The sequence below is a fragment of the Gobius niger genome (assembly GCF_951799975.1).
Source record: "Gobius niger genome assembly, chromosome: 1".
NCBI classification, from domain to species: domain Eukaryota; kingdom Metazoa; phylum Chordata; class Actinopteri; order Gobiiformes; family Gobiidae; genus Gobius; species Gobius niger.
Genome location: NC_136852.1, coordinates 7,763,800 through 7,780,711, shown reverse-complemented (window position 1 = coordinate 7,780,711; position 16,912 = coordinate 7,763,800). Strand labels below are relative to the sequence as shown.

Sequence of the window (16,912 nt, the reverse complement as noted above, 5' to 3'; positions counted from 1 at the left end):
AGATTGGAGAGAGGAGAGAGACGTTCTCCTTCAGCGAGAAAAATGGAGACAGGACAGTGACAGGCTCAGGCTGTCCGCCTTTCAAGCCAGAGACAGACAGTGGTCTGAGGCCCAGCTGGAGAATCAAAGACGCTGGTCTCACTTCAAAACCGTACATGCCCAACAGATTCAAGACTTTGAAAACTGCGCACAAGAGTTCAAAGCACGGGAGGAGCTACTGTTAAAAGTGTTGCATGAAGAGAAAAGGCATTTAATAATCGAAATTGACTCTGAAATTGTGATCCCTCAGACGACAAACACGCAGGGGTTCGAAGAAGTCAAGGTTAAGCAAATGTATTTTGGCCCAGCGAACACCGACAACATTAGCTACAGCCACAAGTCTTACAGCGCTACAGAAAGCACTGAGGCCTTTTGGGGAAACGAGAGGCTGATGCAGGAGATACAGGCGCTGAGTTTAAGAGAACGACAATGGAGAGACGAGAGAGAAATTCTCCTCCAGAGAGAAAAATGGCGACAGGAGCGGGACAGGCTCTGGCTGTCTGCGTTTGATGCCAGAGAGAAACAGTGGTCAGAGGCCCAGTTAGAGAATCAAAGACGCTTTTGTGAATGGAAAGTCCTACATGACCAGCAAATACGACACTTGGAAAGCGTCGCACAAGAGTCCAAAGCGCGGGAGGAGGTTCTGTTAAAAGTATTGAAAGAGGAGAAGCACCATCAAATAATCAAAATTCAGAGAACGTCTGACATTTTGATCCCCCAGACTTCAAACACGCAGAGTTTAGGAGAAGTCAAAGTTCAACAAACAGTTTCTGAGCCAATGAGCAGTGCCAACATTAGCTCTGGCCTCACTAACCACACGTTGGTCACATTTGGGGATTTTCCCCCAGAGCTCGAACGCGTTCTGAACGATCCTTCAGTGACGGTGGTCCAAATGGAGCCACTAAGATCTTCTGAGGAACATCCCAAGACAGTTATGAAGTCTGAAACGTTCTCCACCCAAAGAAGAAAGAAAAATCTCAGAAAAATGCAAGCAAATAAGCAAGCTGCTGAAATAAAAGAAGTTTGTGAGACAGAAAGTGCCAACATTAACTCTGGCCTCACTAACCACAAGTTGGTCACATTTGGGGATTTTCCCCCAGAGCTCAAACGCGTTCTGAACGATCCTTCAGTGACGGTGGTCCAAATGGAGCCACTAAGATCTTCTGAGGAACATCCCAAGACAGTTATGAAGTCTGAAACGTTCTCCACCCAAAGAAGAAAGAAAAATCTCAGAAAAATGCAAGCAAATAAGCAAGCTGCTGAAATAAAAGAAGTTTGTGAGACAGAAAGTGCCAACATTAACTCTGGCCTCACTAACCACAAGTTGGTCACATTTGGGGATTTTCCCCCAGAGCTCAAACGCGTTCTGAACGATCCGTCAGTGACGGTGGTCCAAATGGAGCCACTAAGATCTTCTGAGGAACATCCCAAGACAGTTATGAAGTCTGAAACGTTCTCCACCCAAAGAAGAAAGAAAAATCTCAGAAAAATGCAAGCAAATAAGCAAGCTGCTGAAGTAAAAGAAGTTTGTGAGACAGAAAGTGCCAACATTAGCTCTGGCCTCACTAACCACACGTTGGTCACATTTGGGGATTTTCCCCCAGAGCTCGAACGCGTTCTGAACGATCCTTCAGTGACGGTGGTCCAAATGGAGCCACTAAGATCTTCTGAGGAACATCCCAAGACAGTTATGAAGTCTGAAACGTTCTCCACCCAAAGAAGAAAGAAAAATCTCAGAAAAATGCAAGCAAATAAGCAAGCTGCTGAAATAAAAGAAGTTTGTGAGACAGAAAGTGCCAACATTAACTCTGGCCTCACTAACCACAAGTTGGTCACATTTGGGGATTTTCCCCCAGAGCTCAAACGCGTTCTGAACGATCCGTCAGTGACGGTGGTCCAAATGGAGCCACTAAGATCTTCTGAGGAACATCCCAAGACAGTTATGAAGTCTGAAACGTTCTCCACCCAAAGAAGAAAGAAAAATCTCAGAAAAATGCAAGCAAATAAGCAAGCTGCTGAAGTAAAAGAAGTTTGTGAGACAGAAAGTGCCAACATTAGCTCTGGCCTCACTAACCACACGTTGGTCACATTTGGGGATTTTCCCCCAGAGCTCGAACGCGTTCTGAACGATCCTTCAGTGACGGTGGTCCAAATGGAGCCACTAAGATCTTCTGAGGAACATCCCAAGACAGTTATGAAGTCTGAAACGTTCTCCACCCAAAGAAGAAAGAAAAATCTCAGAAAAATGCAAGCAAATAAGCAAGCTGCTTAAATAAAAGAAGTTTGTGAGACAGAAAGTGCCAACATTAACTCTGGCCTCACTAACCACAAGTTGGTCACATTTGGGGATTTTCCCCCAGAGCTCAAACGCGTTCTGAACGATCCGTCAGTGACGGTGGTCCAAATGGAGCCACTAAGATCTTCTGAGGAACATCCCAAGACAGTTATGAAGTCTGAAACGTTCTCCACCCAAAGAAGAAAGAAAAATCTCAGAAAAATGCAAGCAAATAAGCAAGCTGCTGAAGTAAAAGAAGTTTGTGAGACAGAAAGTGCCAACATTAGCTCTGGCCTCACTAACCACATGTTGGTCACATTTGGGGATTTTCCCTCAGAGCTCGAACGCGTTCTGAACGATCCGTCAGTGACGGTGGTCCAAATGGAGCCACTAAGATCTGACAGGCTGATCCAGGAGATGCAGGGGCTTCTAGCCAGGGAAAGAGAGTGGAGAGAGGACAGAGATGTTCTCCTTCAGAGAGAAAGATGGAGACAGGACAGTGACAGGCTCTGGCTGTCCACCTTTCAAGCCAGAGACAGACAGTGGTCTGAGGCCCAGCTGGAGAATCAAAGACGCTGGTCTCACTGGAAAACCGTACATGCCCAACAGATTCAAGACTTTGAAAACTGCGCACAAGAGTTCAAAGCACGGGAGGAGCTACTGTTAAAAGTGTTGCATGAAGAGAAAAGGCATTTAATAATCGAAATTGACTCTGAAATTGTGATCCCTCAGACGACAAACACGCAGGGGTTCGAAGAAGTCAAGGTTAAGCAAATGTATTTTGGCCCAGCGAACACCGACAACATTAGCTACAGCCACAAGTCTTACAGCGCTACAGAAAGCACTGAGGCCTTTTGGGGAAACGAGAGGCTGATGCAGGAGATACAGGCGCTGCGTTTCAGAGAACGACAATGGAGAGACGAGAGAGAAATTCTCCTCCAGAGAGAAAAATGGCGACAGGAGCGGGACAGGCTCTGGCTGTCTGTGTTTGATGCCAGAGAGAAACAGTGGTCAGAGGCCCAGTTAGAGAATCAAAGACGCTTTTGTGAATGGAAAGTCCTACATGACCAGCAAATACGACACTTGGAAAGCATCGCACAAGAGTCCAAAGCGCGGGAGGAGGTTCTGTTAAAAGTATTGAAAGAGGAGAAGCAGCATCAAATAATCAAAATTCAGAGAACGTCTGACATTTTGATCCCCCAGACTTCAAACACGCAGAGGTTAGGAGAAGTCAAAGTTCAACAAACAGTTTCTGAGCCAATGAGCAGTGCCAACATTAGCTCTGGCCTCACTAACCACACGTTGGTCACATTTGGGGATTTTCCCCCAGAGCTCGAACGCGTTCTGAACGATCCGTCAGTGACGGTGGTCCAAATGGAGCCATTAAGATCTTCTGAGGAACATCCCAAGACAGTTATGAAGTCTGAAACGTTCTCCACCCAAAGAAGAAAGAACAATCTCAGAAAAATGCAAGCAAATAAGCAAGCTGCTGAAGTAAAAGAAGTTTGTGAGACAGAAAGTGCCAACATTAACTCTGGCCTCACTAACCACACGTTGGTCACATTTGGGGATTTTCCCTCAGAGCTCGAACGCGTTCTGAACGATCCGTCAGTGACGGTGGTTGCTCCACTAAAACACAAGGAAAAGGGAAGAAGGGCCAGAATAAGCAGAGAGACGTGAAGACAGTGAGAGTTCACCTCCTATAAGGCCATACTGCTGTTTTATTTTAACTTTCAACAAATTAATATGTAAAAAGGTCTAAATTACTTAAATTAAAAAATTAAAAAGTACTTTAAAATACAAATTGGATAAAAATGTCTTCAGTTAAATGATAACAGTGGCTTCTAAAATATGAAGATATACTTCCCAGGACAATACATATTTCAGCTCCCATTCGTTTCCTCTGCAGGCCGGAGCACTGAGGCAACAAGCGGCCGTCCCAGGAGGAGAGCGTCCCGTACAGGGGACCAGAGCCCAGACAACGTTGAGCTGAGGAAACAACTTAATGCAAGTGCACGGGCGATGCTGCTCGAACGACGGCAGGCCACAGATCGAGGACCTGCAGCTGCGTCTGGAAGCCGCTGACCTCGGAGTCCTGCACGACGGGGGGTAGGGGAACATCTGAGGGGAGCTGAACCAACGAAAAGCTGATCTGTGATCAGAGCGGTCAATCTGCTGCCATTGGTGTGACAGGAGGGGTTAGGCGGAGGGGGGTGAGGTTTAGGACAGGGCGGTGGTTAGAGGATGGGGGGGAGTGGGGCTGGGGTGGTGGGTTTAGGACCGGGGGGGGGGGGGGGGGGGGGTTCACTCACACCAATTGCATCAAATTAGCTTTTTCTCAGCTCAGTTCGCTAGAGATTTTATAGGCAAATGAGCGAGGGGTAGGACATCGCGGGGTAAAATCGTCAGGGGTAGGACATTGCGCGGGGGAAATTAGCGAGGGATAGGGCATCGCGAGGTAAAATCGTCAGGGGTAGGACATTGCGCGGGGGAAATTAGCGAGGGATAGGGCATCGCGAGGTAAAATCGTCAGGGGTAGGACATTGCGCGGGGGAAATTAGCGAGGGGTAGGACATCGCGCTGTAAAATCGTCAAGGGTAGGACATTGCGCGGGGGAAATTAGCGAGGGGTAGGACATCGCGCTGTAAAATCGTCAAGGGTAGGACATTGCGCGAGGGAAACTAGCGAGGGGTAGGACATCGCAAGGTAAAATCGTCAGGGGTAGGACATTGCGCGGGGGAAATTAGCGAGGGGTAGGACATCGCAAGGTAAAATCGTCAGGGGTAGGACATTGCGCGGGGGAAATTAGCGAGGGGTAGGACATTGCGAAATAAAATCGTCAGGGGTGGGACATTGCGCGGGGCAACTTAGCGAGGGGTACTGCGCTTAACGGACTGGGCAGCGACAGATTAGCTTTTCTGAGTTCAGCTCCGGTACAGATGTGTCTCCAAACCACCCCGTGTGCAGGGCCCGGGGCAGGGCTCCAGGCAGCTGCAGTGGACCTCGCTCTGTGGCTGCTGTCGCGGGCAGCACCGCTGTGCACCTGCATTTAGGTGGTTTCTTCAGCTCAACGGTCTGGGCTCAAGTCTCCTGTGTCGGGACACTCTCCTCCGAGGACGGGAGCAGTGTGGCCTCAGAGCTCAGGCCTGCAGAGGAAATTAATGTGAGCTGCTGGTTTTGCAAACCTATACAGAGTTTAGGAATGTATGAAAAATGTGCAGAGCTGGTCAGGAACTGTGTTGTCTTCAGAAGTATATCTTCATATTTTTTAAGCTACAAAAATGCTTTAACTGAAGAAATGAAAAGAAGTACTTTGACTGCAAAATGTAATCTATGATGGATGAGTAACAGTGCCTTCTAAAATATACTTCTCAGGGCTAAACACATATTTCACCTCCCATTTGTTTCCTCTGCAGGCCGGAGCACTGAGGCAACAAGCGGCCGTCCCAGGAGGAGAGCGTCCCGTACAGGAGACCAGAGCCCAGACAACGTTGAGCTGAGGAAACAACTTAATGCAAGTGCAAGGACGATGCTGCTCGAACGACGGCGGGCCACAGATCGAGGACCTGCAGCTGCGTCTGGAAGCCGCTGACCCCGGAGTCCTGCACGACGGGGGGTGGGGAACATCTGAGGGAAGCTGAACCAACGAAAAGCTGATCTGTCATCAGAGCGGTCAATCTGCTGCCATTGGTGTGACAGGACCGGTGTTAGGAGGGGGGGTTTAGGACAGGGCGGTGGTTAGAGGATGGGGGGGAGTGGGGCTGGGGTGGTGGGTTTAGGACCGGGCGGGGGGGGGGGAGGTTCACTCACACCAATGGCATCAAATTAGCTTTCTCTCAGCTCAGTTCGCTAGAGATTTTATAGGCAAATTAGCGATAGGTAGGACATCGCGGGGTAAAATCGTCAGGGGTAGGACATTGCGCGGGGCAACTTAGCGAGGGGTAGGACATTGCGAGATAAAATCGTCAGGGGTAGGACATTGCGCGGGGCAACTTAGCGAGGGGTACTGCGCTTAACGGACTGGGCAGCGACAGATTAGCTTTTCTGAGTTCAGCTCCGGTACAGATGTGTCTCCAAACCACCCCGTGTGCAGGGCCCGGGGCAGGGCTCCAGGCAGCTGCAGTGGACCTCGTTCTGTGGCTGCTGTCGCGGGCAGCACCGCCGTGCACCTGCATTTAGGTTGTTTCTTCAGCTCAACGGTCTGGGCTCAAGTCTCCTGTGTTGGGACACTCTCCTCCGAGGACGGCCGCTTGTGGCCTCAGACCTCAGGCCTGCAGAGGAAATGAATGGGAGCTGCTGGTTTTGGAAACTGGTCAGGAACTGTGTTTTTTAAGCTACAAAAATGCTTTAACTGAAGAAATGAAAAGAAGTACTTTGACCACCTCTACTTGTCCATCATAGATTACATTTTGCAATCTATCAAATTTAGTCTATAGTAGTTGTAATGTACTTGATAATAATTTAATTATTTTGAAGTACTTCCTGTTTGATGATATAATATCCTGTGTGCTGAATAAGGAAGTGTTTAAATCTGATTGTCATTGCGGGAGGGAACATGGCACCTTATGGTTATGGTTTTTAGCTCCAAGTTGGAAAAGGTAATATTTGGATTCATTTAATGGAGTATTTGTACTATTTGTGTATGGATGTTTATATCGTAAATTGTTTTGCTTTTAGCTCTTACGGTGGTTACTTTGTACAAAATGGAAATAAAGAAAAAAGACACGAGATCCACTTGTATGCTTCATCATTACGACTGGGATGCTTCAGTAAGAGCTTTTCCTGAAAACAAATGCTGCAAAGATAAACATAAGGGCTGAAAATTAGCCACCGACATTGTGAGTAAACTGTTTTGGTGCTTATATGAGCCACTATTATGAACTAAACAAAGAGCTCTGCCACTGTCAAAAGTAAAGGACAAATAAGACACGCTGGACATTATATGTTCTGTACCAAGACATTTGCAAATATTTAAAAAAAAACAAAGACGGCAAAATATATCTTTTAAAATGGAGCGTGAGATTAATTAATTTCACCTATCATCCGAGTACACTACAAGTACATAAGTCTTTCCAAAATTTCTTGGGATGTCCAAAAGAAATGTTGTATTGTCTCAGGATGATCTCCACAAAAAGAGTAGTTCACATCAATGTCCCTTTTGAATTTAGTCATAAAAGAATTAACTGGATAATATTTGTGGATGATTTTGTATGAAACCTCTTACTTTGTTACTGTTATCAGAAATTTGTTGGGAAGTGTCCATATATTTTTCCATGAAATATTACCTACAAATTGGGTCAGGGTTAGGGTTAGGGTGTATTCATATAGTAACAAGCATAGATACAGACGGCATCTTGTCATAGAAGGGGGCGTGGCTTCGCCGAGGGGGAAAATAGAATCTTTAGAGAAACACATTTGTTCACTCTTTTAAGCCATTTTCTGGTGGAATATGAACTTATTTACCACACATAAATAAAGTCAAGTGTAAATCAGGCCCATGTGGATATTTTCTCACAGCAGATTGTTCAGTAGAAGTGAAAAAACGGCAGTTGTAGCTCACGCTAGCTAACCGTTAGCATTAGCCCGATGCTAGCATGTCGCATCAAGTTAGCATTCTCCGTTTTTTATGTATTTATGGGCTGTTGAACCACTTTGCGCCTCTCCATGTCTTTGTTTCTTTATTTAGTAGAAAACTATATTCATAAATCAGCATTTGTTAAAGTTGTTTTTGAATGATTAGAGAAAGTTTACATTTTTATTTAATCATCTTACACACTTTTTTCTAAATCTTAAAATAGTAAAAAAAAAACACACACACATGGCTGCTTTTGGCAATGCACTTTTAATATTTACTCTTATTCACCGCCTTCTCATTTCTCACACACAGCACAATGTCCACATGGTTCTGCACAGTGTTTTTTTGTTTGTTTGTTTTTTTCAGTTTGCCACTCCGATGATGTCCTTGTATTTCCCCGTTAGGCTCTCGGTCCTGGTGGTCAGATCCTTCATCACGGAGAACAGTCCTCTCAGGTGGAAGTGGAACAGTCCCTCCATGTCCAGCAGCAGTGGCTCCAAACCCGACCCGTCCGCCGCCTTCCTGTCCTCGGGGGAGACCAGGCCGCCCTCGACGGTGTTCCTCATGGCCTTGAGCGTCAGGTAGTTCTCGTACAGGTCGCGGCAGGACTCCTCGCAGTCCCACAGCTCATCCGAGGGCACGTCCCGCAGGAGGCTGGGCAGGAGAACGGTCTGCTCCATGTCCCTCACCGCCGCGCTGTATCTCCGAAGAGCCAACGCCAGGCTGTTCTTGTAGAGTCGAGCCTCGGGCGACTGCATGGTTCAGGCTGGGTGTTGTTGCAGGGCAAAGAACCAGCACGGTCTTATGATTTATAGTAGAAATTACGTCAGAACATCACCCGATATGTTTAGAAAGCATCGGAGGCAAAGTCTTATCTTTATTTGATTTACGTGACCTCGCTTTTATAGACACCGAGCTGAAATGCACTAAAGTGGCCTTTTGGTAAATGTGTAATCGAACAGGCCATGGGTTTTAAATGACCTCGGGGGAAATGTTTTTGTTGAGTCTAAGATGGGCCAAGTTGACTTTGGCTTAGGTTTAATAAAATAGACTTTTCATAAAAGTTTCCCTTGGAGCATCTTTGAGACTGATTGACTTTCATCTTGGCCAAACTATTGTGTCATTTTTTATCAAGCACCCACTGAACTTCAAATATTACACTGGATTACACTGTGGCATTGATCTCTGGAAATCAGTAGTTGACAGCGTGCTGTTACTATTTTTGTCTGTCATGTCATCCAGGGTTACTCCAGATACCCGTGGCACAGCAGGGCACTCAGTTATACTAGAGACCTCAGAGGCCCCAGGACCACCAGTCTCAAGGGTTTAAACAGATGTGAAGAATTTTGTAACTTAAATTCTACTCACTATCACTCAAATTCTGGTCGCGTAAAGCACAGGTCTTGTGCCTTTTGTGTCAATTTCTCCATTTTTTTCCCACAAAAGAGAAGTGCTTCCTGAATGTCCAGAATACTGTAATTCAAGCAGTTCTTATATTTGAAGAGTTTCGTGGTGCTAGGCTAGTGCAAGGCTAGTGCATTTCTATGGTATCAGCTAGCCTGCATTAAAAACAGTCTGACCCGCTCCACAGTGCACCTGAGGCAAATCAGGCCAGATTAACCATATAAATGTCTGTGTCGATAGAATAATTTATTTTAAATTTAAAATACCTTATATTTAAGCAGCATCTGCTTCGTGTTTGTATAAGCTACGCAGCGGCGGAGTGATCGGCTAGAAAATAGTTCCTCAAAATGTGATCATTCATGTGATGCAAGGTCAGTTATATTCCAAAAATTCCTCTATCGACACAGACATTTATATGGTTAGTCTGGCCTGATTTGCCTCAGGTGCTCTGTGGAGCGGGTCAGACTGTTTTTAATGCAGGCTAGCTGATACCATAGAAATGCGCTAGCCTAGCACTAGCCTAGCGCCACGAAACTCTTCAAATATAAGAACAGAGCATTAATTAAAAAAAAAAAAAAATCTCCAGAAATCAGCAACACTCTGGATAACTAGGAAATGAGGCCCTATGTTAAAAATCCTGAAATATCCCTTTAAGCTCGTGCATGAGCACCTTTTTGAGTGACAGTGCAGGATTTTAGAGGCAGGGGCTCATTTTTCACATTAGGACATTACTGGAATATGCAGGGGGAGGAAAATATGTATTTTAACATTTTTTAGCTCTGTATAGTCCCTTTAAAGCATGTCAAAATGGGCCAATAGCCCTCCAACACGTTTCAGACAAACCAGCCTTCATTTGCCCTTCCTGATGTTTTTGTTTGGCCCATGTCCCTCCTCCCCCCTTATAGAGCCATAATTCTGATGTCATTTATGACGCTGGAGCTCATAAGAGAATAAACCCTTCATAGGTGACAAAATGCGCATGTCAAATGAATGAATGAAGCAGTCCCAATACTGCATGGTTTAAAAAACACATTTTATATCAATCAATAAGGCAACTTTCACTTTTGTTCAATGACAAACTGTACTACATGGATGTATAATGAACCACTGAGTTTTTTCAACATGTCAAAGGTTCCTGTGGAGACATTACATGAGCAACAAGCGGACTCCTTTTCCTGCTGTAAACATTTGATGTTGTTTTTTTATGCTGCTCAAGTAAACTGAATAAATGAATCTAGCTAAATGACAGTGATTCCAAAGCTGTCCAAGACATCAAGGACATATCCTCCACGTTGTCCTGGACAGTTCTGTAAACCCAGAGGTCAGCGCTCGATCAGCTCATAATGAATTCAGTCCGAGCTGCGTCAGTCTCTCTCTTGACCCGACCCTTCACCGCGGCTCGCTCTGGCACCTTCCTCGTCCTCGGCCATTTCAGGTCACTTTGTCACGATGAGGGCCGGCCGGCAGCTTTGGGAATGCACAAAACAAAGTCCAGTTCAGGCTGTTGTGTTCAGCTGACGGACGTCCTCTTCTGTCCGTTCAGGATGATCTGCAGGACGTGGGTGAGGTCCATCATTTTGCCCAGCATCTCCATGATGTCGTCATGCTCCTTGGCCCCGCTGATGAACTCCTCTAGAGTCAGCTCGCCTGCAGCAACAAGAGCACAGTCAGCACAGGCAAAGTACAAACATGTACAATAGATACAGTAGATAAACTCTGCTCTCACTCCTGAATACTACTAATGGATGTTATTCACAAAACTTTATCTTTGAGGATGCTGATAAATCACTGTGGCAATGTTTCCTCTTGTTTTCATCTCTTTAAACCCATGGATACTTTACTACTATGGTTATCTTTAAAGGTACACTGTGTAACATTTTGGATTATACTGTTACGGCTAAACAAAACATGCTCCTAATGACCAACACATCTCTCAAATTCTACTGCCTTTTGTTACATCTCCATGGAGACGAGCTGGAGACGCACCCACTCCCAATAAAGTTTACAGTATATCTTAGGAGGGGTGAGCCTCATAAATGTTTGTTTGTACATTTATGAGGTATTCTTTAGTGATGAAAATATCTGTCATGATATAAATGCTTGTATTTCAATTTTATTTATTGGGTAAAATTCTACGCGGTGTGGCTTTAATAGAAACAGGTGTATCACCACATCAAGTGAAGAAAAGCTCTAAGATCAGTAACATTTTGTCTATAATCATGATAAGGAAAATAAAGATGTTACACTGTTGTTGAGGTCTGTATTGGAAAGCAAACACTGCTCAAATCTTTTCTTCATTTTTACATTTTATATTAAAATGAGATGATGTGAATTATATTAAAATGACAACAGTTGTGTCAATACTGTATAAAAAATCTGATGATAAATACAAAGCCAAATTTTTTACTTTCTGATTTCTCTTGAGGAAAAAGGTATATGTGCCGTCAACAATAACCTGAACCTGTTTTGGAGGGGAATCCGACTGCTGTGACACGTTTAAGCTGATGTTCTCGAACGTAATGTGATAAACAGCACGTCACAGGAGTCAAATGAGGCTTCTGGCGAGTGGAACGGCAAACCACATCAAGGTAAATGCTGACACCATCCATACCTTTTGTTTTAAAGGCACACTGCGTAACAGTTGGAGTCTATTGTTGCCAGTTTTACAAAACAATGACCAGCGAGACACAAAAAAATTGTCATTTTGTAGCGGGTAATCAAAGCATAGTTTTGGATCAGGACCTAACCTATATCTCATATTTAACTGTGTTTAGTCAATGTCTCCATGGAAACGAGCCTCCCAGTAGTGTAGTGTGTAGAGTGTAGTACAGTCAGGTCGGAGGAGAGGTGAGACACTTACAGCAAACACATGTTTCGGGGGATTTTTTAACTATAAAAATATTGGTAATAAAGTAAATACTTGTCATTTATTTTATTTATTGGGGTAAATGTTCAGAAGCCCCTTATGTGAGACCAACAGGCCTGAGAATCATGAGGCCGTCCTCCCGTGGACCCACCACCACAGGAGGAGCCATAAGGGGCTGGTGCAGTGTGGTTTGGGCAGCTCCAACAGCTGCGGCAACGGACAAGTGGAAGAAAATGGATGGATGGATGGATGGATGGATGGATGGATGGATGGATGGGTGGATGGATGGATGGATGGATGGGTGGGTGGGTGGATGGATGGATGGATGGGTGGGTGGATGGGTTAAATGTTACATGGTGTCACTTTAAGAAAACAAAGTTTAACATAGACCTTACTGAAGAAGATGATCCCAGTGTTTCTCACACTTTTCGCACCAAGTGCCACTCTATAGAATATTTCACACTCCAAGACCTATGCTGGCCTAGATCAAGATGAAACCAGTTCTAAACCAGGTGTAAAGGGTTTAAAGTACACCTAAATTTGGCTAAATTATGCACTTAAGCATCTTGATCACTAGTCACTTTCACAGCTTGAGAACCACTAGAGGAGTTCCTTAAAAAAAAATTAAAACGCTTGTACCTTCTCCGTGTATGTCGATCCTCTCGTATATTAGATGCACGATCTCTTCTGGAGGAATGTCGTAAATCCGCGTGATGTCTTGAATGGCCTGGAGACGATCAAAGAAAGCCGACATTAGCATCGCATTACAAGCAAAGCTACTCCTTAAAGGGCCGATATCACGCACTCATTTTGACTTTCTCCCATGTTACAAAGCTCATCTCCCATTTAAACATGTACCAGGGTTTGTGACGCTTTCTTTAGTTTGGCCATTTCTGTGATGTTTATACTTTCACTTCCTGATTGGACACCGACAGGAAGTGACATAGATAAAAGACAACAATTTTTGACTGTTGTCGTGCCGACCAATGTAAAGTCAATGGGAAATGAGTCAAACTCCTGTGAAACTTTACCTTTATCCATGTCACTTCCCGTCAGCAGCTTAAAAATAACTTTTCTGCCCAACATTTCTTCATTAAAATCGCTGCTTCACTGAAATAAAATGATGATTATGCAACTGATGTTGTCCTTCTAAATAAGCATTAAAACCTCCTCTACCTTCTGTTCCTGTCCCCTCCCACTCCAGGAAGCCCTTCTTATCCATGTCTGCACTTATATATCTGTTTTGCATCAACGTTTTTACTACATGAGGATAAGGAAAATGTCTGAATGTGGAAATGTTTCTGTGACATTTAAAGGTCATCGATAATATCATTTATCGCGATATTTTCCTGCCTCAATGTATCGGATTTCAAATGTTCTTATCGTGACAGGCCTATGTGTAAGTTAAGGCTTTTATAAGGGTTTTAAGGGTCTTTGTTAAAGGAAAACTGACCTCTTTGCTTCTCTGTGTGTCTAAGTGTGTGTAATATAGTTTGCACAGATATAGATATAATCACCTTTTGCTGTAAACGTAAAGTAGGTTATGTATGTGTGAGCCGTGCCATATTTAGAGCCCGGGGTTGGGTAAGAACACGGGGGATTAAGAGTCATGTCTAGTTCACCGCTAAAGCTAATTCCGCTCTCTGACGGACTAAGCTTTAGCTACGGGAGCTTGGCACGACACCTTTTGATTAAGGCCCGCGATCTGAGGGCCTTTTTCAGGAAAATCCGCTGTACCTTGAATATCGTCTCCATCTCGTCCTTGTCGATCTTGCCGTTTCCGTCCTGGTCGAAAAGCTTGAAGTACCACTTGAGTTTCTGGTTGACCTCGCCTTTGAGGAGCAAGCTGATGGCGGCGATGTATTCTACGAAGTCTATGTAGCCGTCCTGAGAAGGGAGAAGGGGAGAGTATCGTTAGTGTGAGGACTTTTCAAAGTTAAAAAACATAATCAAGGCATTCACATTATGGGAAATCGTGAAGCCAAATCTACAGGTGAAGGTGTACATCTGCGTTTCTGCTGTACTATGCTCCTCATTTTTGTTTTAAATCCACTTTCAAACTCGAGAACAAGACACAATAGCTTTCAGCCTATTGGGAAAGGAACAAAATGGGGAAATAATCTATCAATCAGTGTTGAGGCCTTTGAATCCTGCTGCAGGATCAATGTCATTGACTCTACACAAGACCTAGCCTCCCTATGCAGAAAAGACCTGTCAATGCATTGAAACTGAAGGTAATGTTTGCAGGTTTTGTGCTTTAAATAGCTTATAAAGAGCTTGTGTTGCCTTATATGAAGACACAAGCACAAGTTCACTATAATGTAAGCGTGCCAGTCCTCATTTGAAAGACTAAGCTTTAACAACTGGGGTTAGATTGGGGTCAGATGGAAGTATTGGGAGTCCATTTATGCTCATTTCCAAACTGGTTTTAGCATTAGATGTGGCATAACCCTAAGTTTCTGATTGCATAACTGTCTGAAGCACCGACACAAGAATGCAAACATGCACAGCTTTTCCCTCATGTGAAATATCTCTGTCCTTAAATCAACATGATCATTGTTTTGACTACACTAGAAGGTCGTTTATTTAGCATTAGCGTCTTTGTTCTTGCAGATGTGCTGTGTGCGTGTGTCTCACCCCGTCCATGTCGAAGGTGAAGAAGACCTGGTCCACGTAGCTGCTCGCCTCCTCGGTCATGCCCGTCATCTGCAGCATGGCCTTGAGCTCGAACAGCGTGATGAGGCCGGACGGAGACTCCCTCATGAACTTGGTGTACCAGTGGTGCATGTCCTCCTCCAGGATGTCGTCCAGGCTGGAGCTGTGGCCGCCCATGGTGACTCAGAGGCGAGTGCAGTGCTCTGAATCGGGGCAGGTGAGGAGTGACTGAGGACTGACTGAAGCCTCGGGGCAGGAACAACCTCTAATCTTTAAGTCCTGACCCGCCCAAAGCAGAGATTACCTCCTAATGGGATAAGTCTTCTGAGAAAACGGCAGCGGACAGGAGTTTCCACAGCAACTGCATGCAATTTGATTTCGTATTTCCTGATGGCACGGGCATATTCCAGGATGACAATGCCAGGATTTATGGGGCTCACATTGTGAAAGAGAGATAATTTTCACACATAGTCCAGATCAAAGGCCCATTGAGAATCTTAATGGCATCAAGCATAGGTTTAAATGACTTGAATTGAGAATTGTTTTGAGCGGTTTTAACTCATGTAGACTTTTTTCCTGATCGGACCAAGAATATGCTTGTGACCCTGGTTCGAAGGTTATCGTGTTGAAATGAGACAGTACGTTGCCAATAGGACGAGAACTGCCCCGTTGGCAAATCAGTTAATATCAAATAAAGAGAAAATTAGCTGAAACAAGTCAGAAACTTCTCAGAACAAGTGAAATTATCTCGTAAAAATGCCCAAATACATCTTAACTAGTCTGTCCCGGTTTCAATTAGGCTGATGAAAGAATCTATTCAAAGATAAAAGATACACATTCTTAAATCCTGAGCTGACCCGACAGACCCGTGACCTGAGCCGCGGTCGCCCTGAGGGAGTTCCTCGGGGAAACTCCGAAGGGGAGTTCCTCTCAGAACAGCCGTATAATCCTTCCGTTACTCCAATTCTGCCGCGTGCTTTAAGCTCCTTATAAAATATATAAAACACCAGCTATTATTGTCCAGGTTAATTACAAACGTGTGTAATTTGGGAGCAGAGGGGATAAGTATAGCCTCATAGACTCATAGGATCCAGGTCACGGCTCATAATTCAGAACCTCAACCTCTTCAAACACAACTCACTGGGACTTTTCAGACAAGTACACTTCGTTTTTTCTGTTTCTGACGTCCAAACTAACTTATAGAGCAATTTTGGACTTTTGGACGAACTATATGTGTAATACTTAAGTAAATATTAGAAATTTAGTGTGTTCCACAGTTGAGGGACGCCTTACACAACACCCCTGTCTGTTCCCAGAATTACATAATTAGCAAAGATTGAAAATCAAGATTAAGAAATCCCAGCATTGCTCAATTTTCACATGACACACACTGCCCAGGTTAATCTCCCACTTCTCAGGAGTAGCAGCTAAAACCTTCCTCTATGAATGGACGAGGGTGATCCTCCTCTGTACAGAAAAGACTGGGGGTTCTCAATACATTTGTCTCTATATATTTCATTTTCAAACATAATTAAATATGATTCTCTTGTTTTACTGGTCAAAAAACGTTTATTATAGTTTATTCAGCAGAGAGTCCATAATGGTCCAGCTTCTTAAAAGTAAACAGCTAGCTTATAAGCGCATATTTCTTCTTCTGAGACACCTTCTGAGGCACCAAGAGCCCCCCTACAGCAGCAGAACAGTGGAGGCGTCACAAGAGGAGCTACAGGAAACAAGAAAAGGGACAAACAAGGAGGTATCAGGGCAAGACTCACAGAAAAGCCACACATGCCTTCTATTGTTCTGGCCAATGGACGTTCACTGGAGAATAAAACATATTAAACGCTCTTCCCAGCAGATGGAGAAAGACTGTTGCTGAGCGGAGGGAGCTGTGCAGAAGGAGGAGGGGGAGGAGCTGACCAGTGCAGGACACCACGCTCTGAAACAGGGACAAACCCAAGAGGCAATACACCGCTTCATAGGAGACTGAAGGCAGCCAGTCAGGTTACCTCCTTGTACATGACAAATAAAGCACTTACCTACTTATTTATAGAGTAGAGTCGATGATGATTTGTTTGTAGTTGTCATTTAGGGCCCA

General features: G+C 44.5%; 2 protein-coding genes across 2 annotated transcripts; both read right to left on the bottom strand.

The window, feature by feature from the left end:
- Positions 1 to 8,155: 8,155 nt before the first annotated feature.
- On the bottom strand, positions 8,156 to 8,653 carry thrsp (thyroid hormone responsive). The gene has a single exon (XM_079576167.1). It carries the CDS (start codon positions 8,645 to 8,647, stop codon positions 8,252 to 8,254), a length of 396 nt encoding a protein of 131 aa, XP_079432293.1. The 5' UTR covers positions 8,648 to 8,653; the 3' UTR covers positions 8,156 to 8,251.
- A 2,052-nt stretch (positions 8,654 to 10,705) lies between these two features.
- Positions 10,706 to 14,991, bottom strand: guca1c (guanylate cyclase activator 1C; the record flags this gene model as incomplete). Its single annotated transcript, XM_079562880.1, has 4 exons — positions 10,706 to 10,940; positions 12,799 to 12,886; positions 13,897 to 14,046; positions 14,797 to 14,991. The coding sequence occupies 4 exons, from the start codon at positions 14,989 to 14,991 to the stop codon at positions 10,804 to 10,806; spliced, it is 570 nt and encodes a 189-aa protein (XP_079419006.1). The 3' UTR covers positions 10,706 to 10,803.
- Between the last annotated feature and the right edge of the window lie 1,921 nt (positions 14,992 to 16,912).

What these genes read in the sequence shown, in the direction of transcription:
- thrsp (XM_079576167.1), bottom strand. Translation starts at nt 8,647, where the DNA reads ATGCAGTCGCCCGAGGCTCGACTCTACAAGAACAGCCTGGCGTTGGCT.